Source organism: Herpailurus yagouaroundi, unplaced genomic scaffold (genome assembly GCF_014898765.1).
Source record: "Herpailurus yagouaroundi ecotype Mexico unplaced genomic scaffold, PumYag 187, whole genome shotgun sequence".
Lineage (NCBI taxonomy): Eukaryota > Metazoa > Chordata > Mammalia > Carnivora > Felidae > Herpailurus > Herpailurus yagouaroundi.
This window is the reverse complement of record NW_024412418.1, coordinates 5377469-5386518: the sequence shown is the minus strand read 5'-3', so window position 1 is coordinate 5386518 and position 9050 is coordinate 5377469. Positions and strand designations below refer to the sequence as shown.

The window sequence follows — 9050 nt, the reverse complement described above, 5'->3', positions numbered from 1 at the left end:
CTTCAAGACTGATCTGATATCAATACTCAGCGTGTCTTCTAACAAATGATGAAGTTCCTGGACAGTATTTCCACCCATGAAGGGTTGAGGTTGTCCAGGGTTCCTAAGACTTTCCTGGCCTCAGCACAGAGTTATACTGACTTTCAGATAATCTCTGCTTAATGTAGGGGGTGAAGAACGATAAACTGCACCATGGCATTGAGGCCAACTTGGCTGAAGTTTCTACTTTGCAGGTCCTCTGATTTGAAAAGTTTTAGGTCACTGGTGATGTTTCTGGAATGGAGTATAAGATAGGAGTGGCCCTTCTCTACACTTGGGGTTTCAAGAACCTTGTTAACTCTTGCTAACGACCCAAAACTGCACTCTCTGTCTTTTGTTGGGGGGCAAGTGATAGTGTGGTGGGTCAGGAATAAAGAAGCTAAACTCTCTGATGAAAACTTGGGTGAAATGACCCTCTCCAACATTTTTTTGCTCACCTCTCCTCTATACATCTTTTGAATCTTATCCCCTGTTTCTTCTCTCCCTGATGTCTGCTCATTGTCACTCTCCTCTCTCCTGTTCTCTTTTCTGTCTTTGCCCTTCGCTATTATTCATTTGGATATCTAATTTTCCTTTTGCCATGAAGTTTACAGAACCTGATTTTGGAGTTGGGAGCAGGAATTAAGGTATCACTTGGCATCCTTCCCTGATGGCTCAGGATTTATCTTCTCTTGGATGCAATCTACATGGTGATAGGGATTTGATACATTATATGACCTGGAGGGTGAATGATAGAGAGACTTCCAATCTAGTAGCCTCCCACTCAAGTTCTAGCCTGGTTGTACTCAGTGAAACTTTCTGTATCATACCTGAAACTTTGCACATAGAGTTTTTTGTACATAGGGCAAGTGGCCACACCTACATTGTAGGAAAATGTGCAGGTCAAATAAAATAACAAAAGTGGAATATCGTATGAATGGTAAGATTATAGAACACGAATAATGTATAATCTAAGATTGCCTTGTTCAGTTGCATATAAATATAAATATATATATACATTTTAAATATATTTCTTATTTAATTTTTTTAATGTTTATTTTTGAGAGAGAGAGAGAGAGAGAATGACCAGGGGAGGGGCAGAGAGAGAGAGGGAGTCACAAAATCCAAAGCAGGCTCTGGGCTCTGAGCTGTCAGCACAGAGCCCGATGTGGGGCTTGAACTCACGAACTGTGAGGTGATGACCTGAGCCTAAGTCTGATGCTCAATCAACTGAGCCACCCAGCCGTCCCTACAAATATATATATTTAATAAAGCACATAGTAATATAGGATCTAGGGGTAGAGGTTTATTTATCTGGGAAAACCAAAAGAAGACTTTTGGTACCAATATAATTTGAAACTGGCTAAAATTTCAACAGATAAAAGTAAAACTTAAGAATTATTAAGAGAAAATACTGTGCTCCATTACTGTGATATCCTCCCAGATCAGAGAAAAAGTACAGTCCAGGAGTGTTGGAAATGATGACTGAATTCCGTGATAGAACTCTAAGTGGTGGTGTTGATCTCACATAATGCATACATCTTGTCAAGTGCTACTTTCTTGTCTTTATGTCCCCAATTTTTTTTTTGCTTATTTAAAATAAAACAAATAGAATTACATCACCTGTTTTTCACAGTTGTCTATTATCTGCTCCCAAACTTCTCTGTTACAACCTTTTGATTTAACAAGAGTATAGTTTCTATGGAGATAGTCTCTATGTTGACCTGAAGCAATGCACGTTTCTCCCTTTATGATATTTTACTGACTCTTCTCACATAACTGCTCCTTTCTTCTCCGCCAAGAGCCCTTTTGGGTTTTTTTTTTTATCCCTTTTTAGGAATCTAATGTTTCAAAATAAAGTAATAATTAAGTTATTTACTTTTTTTTTATAGCTGTCAAGAGATAATTGGACCTGCCAATCAGAGTTTGTAGTTATAACATCTCTGGTTTATCAAAATGCACTAATATTATTTTAGCTGGATGGAAAATAAACTTGAATTTTTTCAGATGCATAAATTTACTAGGGGTAAATGGACAATTTGAGTAATTTTGAACTATATATTTTACTTAAGGAAAGCCAGTATAAACTTATGGAATACTTGAGTTTCAGAGAACCGTATTGGGAACCAGTTTAACATATTTATTTTTATTTTTATTTTTTTTTTAAATTTTTTTTTCAACGTTTATTTATTTTTGGGACAGAGAGAGACAGAGCATGAACGGGGGAGGGGCAGAGAGAGAGGGAGACACAGAATCGGAAACAGGCTCCAGGCTCTGAGCCATCAGCCCAGAGCCTGACGCGGGGCTCGAACTCACGGACCGCGAGATCGTGACCTGGCTGAAGTCGGACGCTTAACCGACTGCGCCACCCAGGCGCCCCATATTTAAAGCAATTACTTCACATCTTTCTCATTTTTGAAACTTCACTGACCAATCAATTTAGAATCTAAGGATCTTTGTACTTTTGGAATCAAAAGTACAAATGTATTCAGCATTATCGCATAGAATTGTATATAATTCTTATGTAGTTAATTATCTTACCTAGAAGTGTGTTATCCCTCCAACCTTGTTGTAAAGAGGTTGAGGACATATTTCTATGCCCTATTACATAGATTGAAGATATGAGTATGTGCTTAGTACATATTGGTGACTGGTTTGATGTTGTTATTAATCCATCGAAGGACTGGTGATTTATCAGAAAAGAAGAGGATCTCAAAACTCATATTAAATTATAGATCATTTCACATCAATATTGAAAGGTACAGAAATATTGTAAGACAGAATAAAGACAAATTGTAGTAATTTCCTAAGCTGAAGTAATAGGTAAAATTATGGCCACCATGAACCTGAATTTGGGGAAATAATTTCTTCTTACAGCATAATCTAACCAAGATACCACAGAGGTCAGGAATAATTGGTACAAACCAGTGTCCAAATCAAGAAATGTGTTTTTTTTTCAAGAGAGAGTCTCCAAGTGTATATGTTTTAAAATCATACAAGGTTATTACTTTTCAGTAATTGAGCTGCATATACGTTACATGCACATATATACCATACACATATGTATGTACTTAATAAACTATTAGTATCTCTAATTGCAAATGAAGAAAAAGCTTCCAGACATTAAAGTGACCTGATCAAGATCATACAGCAAAGTCATTAGTTCTCAGAATTTGGTAGAGGTCACGATCACTTGAGAGATTTTTTTTTTCCCTCTCAAAATTTCAGTCCACATTGGAAGACCTTCAGTTAATGCTCATGGTGAAAGCGTGGACATCAGCATTAAAAAACATAAAGTTTCCCAAGTGATGACAATACATAAAAAACTGAGAACCGTTGATTTGTTGATGGAATTAGAACCACAAGAGTGAAATTCTGAATCAAGTCCACTGCTGTTGCTAAGTCACCATTTCCCCAACTTTCTCTGCAGATGAATACTTTCTCAGCTGTGTTTTTCTACGTTCACTGTGACCATGGAGTCGAATAGCAGTGTGAATGAGTTCGTTCTGTTTGGGTTAACACAGAGTGTTGTAAAGGGAAAAGTAGTGTTTGTGGTCTTCTTGTTTCTATACCTCGCAACCCTTTTGGCAAATTCACTTATTGTGATGACCATAAGATACAGCCGGACACTTGGGAGCCCCATGTACTTCTTCCTTTTCTACTTATCCTTTGCTGATGCCTGCTTCTCAACAACCACTGCTCCTAGGTTAATAGTAGATTCTGTATCTGAGAAGAAAGTCATCTCCTACAACGAGTGCATGACCCAGGTTTTTGCAGTTCACTTCTTTGGGTGCATGGAGATCTTGGTGCTTATCCTCATGTCCTTTGATCGCTATGTGGCCATTTGTAAGCCCCTGCGATACACTATCATCATGAACCGGCATGTCTGTGGTACACTGGTGAATCTAGCCTGGGTCGTGTCTTGTATCCATTCTTCTGCACAGATTTTCTTGGCTTTGAAACTACCCTTCTGTGGACCCGATGTTCTTGATCATTATTTCTGTGATATGCCACCTTTGTTGAAACTCGCATGCATGGACACCTATGTAATCAATTTACTCATAGTTTTTAACAGTGGGGCTATCTGCATGGTGAGTTTCGTCGTCCTGCTTCTCTCTTATATTTTCATCTTACATTCTCTGAATAACCAGAGTGCAGAAGGAAGAAAGAAAGCCCTCTCTACGTGCACATCCCACATCATCGTTGTCATCTTATTCTTTGTTCCATGTATATTCACATATACTCGCCCTGTAACTACGTTTCCAGTGGATAAGATGGTGGCTGTGTTTTACACTATTGGGACACCCTTGCTCAACCCTCTGATTTATACTCTGAGAAATGCAGAAGTGAAGAATGCAATGAGGAAGTTATGGTGTGGCAAACTCTGACTTCATGTGGGAGAAAGCAGAGGACTCCAATTGCTAATTCTGTAACAACGTAAATAAAATTGGATTAATAGAAAAGAGAAGATGTTTTCATCCTGACGTGGACAATTGAATTCTCTCCCAGTAGAACTTTTGGAGACATAGGCAGAATGACCACAGAGCACCGACCCGAATTATTTTGAGCCAATATCACAGTGTGCCAAAACATCTAGTACAGTGGTATTTATGGGAAGATAAGACCACTCTTTCCTTCTGCTGTCTGCATTGCAGCTTGTAGCCAGATTCTGTTGTATCTATAGCTTTAGCTCCCTCCTTCGTATATTATTCTGGGGTGTTTCTCTTTTCCATGTTTCTGACCTGTGTTGAAAAATTGGCCCCTAATTTTGACTGACCTATTTGGTTGGCAAATCGATTCTGACACTATCAGATCTGGATCTTGTCTTTTCTGGCTCAACAGTGAATATCACAAAGTCACTACAAGAAACTGATGATCCCACAGGAGCATACATACCATCTAATTAAGCCTCTGATGCTTGTCTTCTCTTTGTATCATCTTTAAAAATTGGCCCTTTTTGAAATTGTGGTTTATATACACAATGGAGTACTACGTGGCAATGAGAAAGAACGAAAAATGGCCCTTTGAGCAATGTGGATGGAACTGGAGAGTGTGATGCTAAGTGAAATAAGCCATACAGAGAAAGACAGATACCATATGTTTTCACTTTTATGTGGATCCTGAGAAACTTAACAGAAACCCATGGGGGAGGGGAAGGAAAAAAAAAAGAGGTTAGAGTGGGAGAGAGCCAAAGCATAAGAGACTCTTAAAAACTGAGAACAAACTGAAGGTTGATGGGGGGTGGGAGGGAGGGGAGGGTGTGTGATGGGTATTGAGGAGGGCACCTTTTGGGATGAGCACTGGGTGTTGTATGGAAACCAATTTGACAATAAACTTCATATATTGAAGAAAAATTGGTCCTTTTTTCCTTTTTTTTTTTTTTTTTGCCTTTTGGACATGTACAAGATAGGTCATGACTTTTTTTTTTAAAGTTTATTTATTTATTTTTGAGAGACGGGGCAGAGAGAGAGTGAGAGACAGAGAATCCCAAGCAGGCTCCTCACTGTCAGCCTGGAAACTGACGCAGGGCTTGATCTCATGAACAAGATCATGACCTGAACTGAAATCAAGAGTTTGATGTTTAACTGACTGAGCCACCCAGGCACCCCAAACAGGACAATTCTGCTTACAACAATATATTCATTGTATTAATCCATAATTACTCTCTATGTACTTTAATATCTTTTTTCTTTGTTCATCACGCTTCTCATTATTTGTTCATATTCTGAGTTTCATATATATTTGTGATATAAATCCATGGGCATTTCCCTAATCATCGGTTGGTGAATTGGTGACAGTTTTATACAATTGTGAGAGTTACATCATGAAAGCCAACACCTCATGGATAAGATCATACATATGAAAAAAACAACTGACAGAGACAACAGAGCTACTGTTATAATATTCCATCCACCAAGAGAAGATGTCCACGGAAGTACGATTCCAACCTGGAAATACAGAACAAAATATGTCAAGGAGGCAATACTTCTCATTATGCAACAGGTGTAGACCTAGTGCAAAGAAGTGTTTCACGGACTAGTGGATAAGATTGCTCGGCTGCTTGGCATGGCACGTACACTTCTGGATTGGGAGAAACGTTTCAGGCTATGGCTTCTTGAATTCCACCTTTATCAAGCAAACTTCGCATGATAATTTGGCTTCCTTGAGAGATTTTCTTCCCTCGTAGGAAAGATATGGACTAGTGACTGGGATAAGCACTTCGGTGTTTTGGTTTATGTTTTTCATGTAGCTCATCAGATTCCCATTCTAGTTTCAGGTACTGTTAACTAATGAGTATGGACAACAGGAGCCAGTCCCTGTGGGAGTGGCCAATGAGTCTGTCTCTGAGAGTAAATATAATAGAGAGTAGTTTCCTATAGACCTGATGATTGGCATGTAAAGTGTGCCAGATAAACTCATGTAAAGCCAATCTGAGAGGCTTTGCATGAACTTCCCTGGGGATAAAGGCAGACCTTCAAACTCTGATAATAAAAGCTTGGAAGCTTTATTTATATATTTATATATTTATTTATATATGAATTCATGTATTCATTAATTTATTTATTCATTTTAGTTATTTATTTTGAGAGAAGGAGAGCGGCAAGAGAAAGAGAAAGAAAGAACCCCAAAGCAGGCTCTGCACCATCGACGGAGAGCCCAATGTGGGGCTCGAACTCACAAATCATGAGATCTTGACCTGAACTGAAATCAAGAGTCCACACTTAACTGACCGAGACACCCAGGCACCCCTGGAGGATTTATTGAAAGCTCATCTCCTGTACTGGAAAATCTCTCACAGTACAAATCCTGTAGAGGATAAGGCAGGAATTTCTTGGTTGGTAAAAAAAAAAAAAAGGCATCAACAAGCTACTTTCCTCGCCTCCTTTGCTACAAATTTAGCTTTGCTATGAATTGCTACAGTTTAGTATTGCTATAGAAACAGAAGGGACAAGAGGAGAGGAGAAAAGAGTAGTAATGGAATTGAGATTATGAAGGAGAGAAAGCTTTTCACTTTGAGTTTTAGGAACCTCCTCTGGGAAAGTGTGGAGCCACTGATGATCAGGAAGGTTCTTTTTTTCTTTCTTTTCTGCCAATTCTGATTAGCTGAGCTTTCTCTGAAAATGCATGTCTTTAGGACACTAAAGCTCAGCAGAAAAGATTCATAAGTTATATTAAAACTAAAATAAAATCAAGGGTTCTTGGGACTTTAAATACCATCTCTATGCTGATGACTCACACATTTATATTTCCATCCCAGACCTCCGTCTTGAATGCCAGACTAGCATACTTGACTACTTGATACTTTCCTTTTTATATCTAATAGGTATCTTCATATTTAATGACTGGTTTGTCTCCCTTTTGAAAATAATTTAATAGGGAAAATGCTTTCAACATATTTTAAGCCTGTCTGTGTATAAATTAACATCTTAATATTAGATTTTTAAAACGCATAAATAGGCACTATTGCAGGCATCTGGGTGGCTCAGTCAGTTGAGCGTCTAACTTCAGCTCAGGTCACGGTCTCGCAGTTCTGGACTTCGAGCCCCGCATTGGGCTCTGTGCTGACAGTGCAGACAGACCTGGAGCCTGCTTCAGATTCTGTGTCTCCCTCTCTCTCTGCTCTGCCCCCGCTCACACTCTGTCTCTCCCTCAAAAATACATAAAGGTTAAAAAAATTTTTTTAAATAGGCACTATTGGAAAGTACAGTTGCATAAACTTGATTGAGAGTCCTCAGCCGTAACAACCTGAAATCTGATTTTTAAAAAACTCTAGTAGAGATGATTAGCCCGAAGTATTTTGTTCAGTTACATTTTTTTTTTTGATATATGCCAAATGTTCTATTTGATCCTTTCTAGGCATCTAAGACAATTTGTGAGAATAATTTGACTTAAATAATTTATTTTCAGGGTAGGTTTGCCAATCAGGTCTAAAAGACTGAGAATTCAGGCCACTCAATCTGTATATGACTGTACCTGGAAGAGGGTCTTTTCGGTCGTAACTAAGCAGTCATGATGAAAACTGTCTCCTGAAACACAAGATTCTTGAAATACCTAAGCTTGGACTGCTTCAAATTTAAATAAAAAAGCATGGTTCTATGATAGTGATGACATTTAAAAATATTTATTTATTGGGGCGCCTGGGTGGCGCAGTCGGTTAAGCGTCCGACTTCAGCCAGGTCACGATCTCGCGGTCCGTGAGTTCGAGCCCCGCGTCAGGCTCTGGGCTGATGGCTCAGAGCCTGGAGCCTGTTTCCAATTCTGTGTCTCCCTCTCTCTCTGCCCCTCCCCCGTTCATGCTCTGTCTCTCTCTGTCCCAAAAATAAATAAACGTTGAAAAAAAAATTAAAAAAAATATTTATTTATTTAGTTTGAGAGAGAGAGAGAGAGAAACACAAGGAGGGGAAGGGTAGAGAGCATGAGAATCCCAAGCAGGCTCCACACTGTCGGCTCCTCGTGGGGTTTGATCCCACCACCCAAACTATGAGATCATGCTGTGAACCAAAATTCAGTGTCAGAAGCTTAACTGACTGAGCTACCCAGGCACCCTCATGGTGACAAATGTTAAATGTTTTCATTTAGTTTATGATTAAGGTGTAATTTATGCTGCGGTGTGTGTATTCAGCAGTCAGCAAAGGTTATGAGTTCCAGAATGATTGTACTGAGAAGTCTTGGGTCCCATTGAGTGAAACTGGATGGATGGAGTTTAGTGCAAACTGTGACCCGACATGGCATCTGCTCAGCCACCTCAGTTACATGTTGTTTTGAGGTGTCGTGACAGTGACGTTTCTTTGGCATCGTGTATCGAATCTAGTGAAGTGCCATCATGAGACAGTCGTGTTGGGCAGCCCTCCTGTGGCACAGGTGTTCCCAGGGACATCAGTTTGGAGCTCAGAGGCGGCATATGGCTGAACCTTCTCATTTCCAAGAGCAGCAGACAAGAGTACCCTCTCGTCGCTCCGTGTGTGCACAGTATGAAGCCACATCTGCCTGTGACTGCAGCATGCCTTCCGTCGGTGCACTTCTATTCGACT

General features: G+C 39.5%; 1 protein-coding gene across 1 annotated transcript; it reads left to right on the top strand.

Annotated features, from left to right (window-relative positions):
• Window positions 1-3491: 3491 nt before the first annotated feature.
• Window positions 3492-4406, top strand: LOC121043852 (olfactory receptor 4C11-like). Its single transcript, XM_040495852.1, has one exon. It carries the CDS (start codon window positions 3492-3494, stop codon window positions 4404-4406), a length of 915 nt encoding a protein of 304 aa, XP_040351786.1.
• Window positions 4407-9050: the final 4644 nt, after the last annotated feature.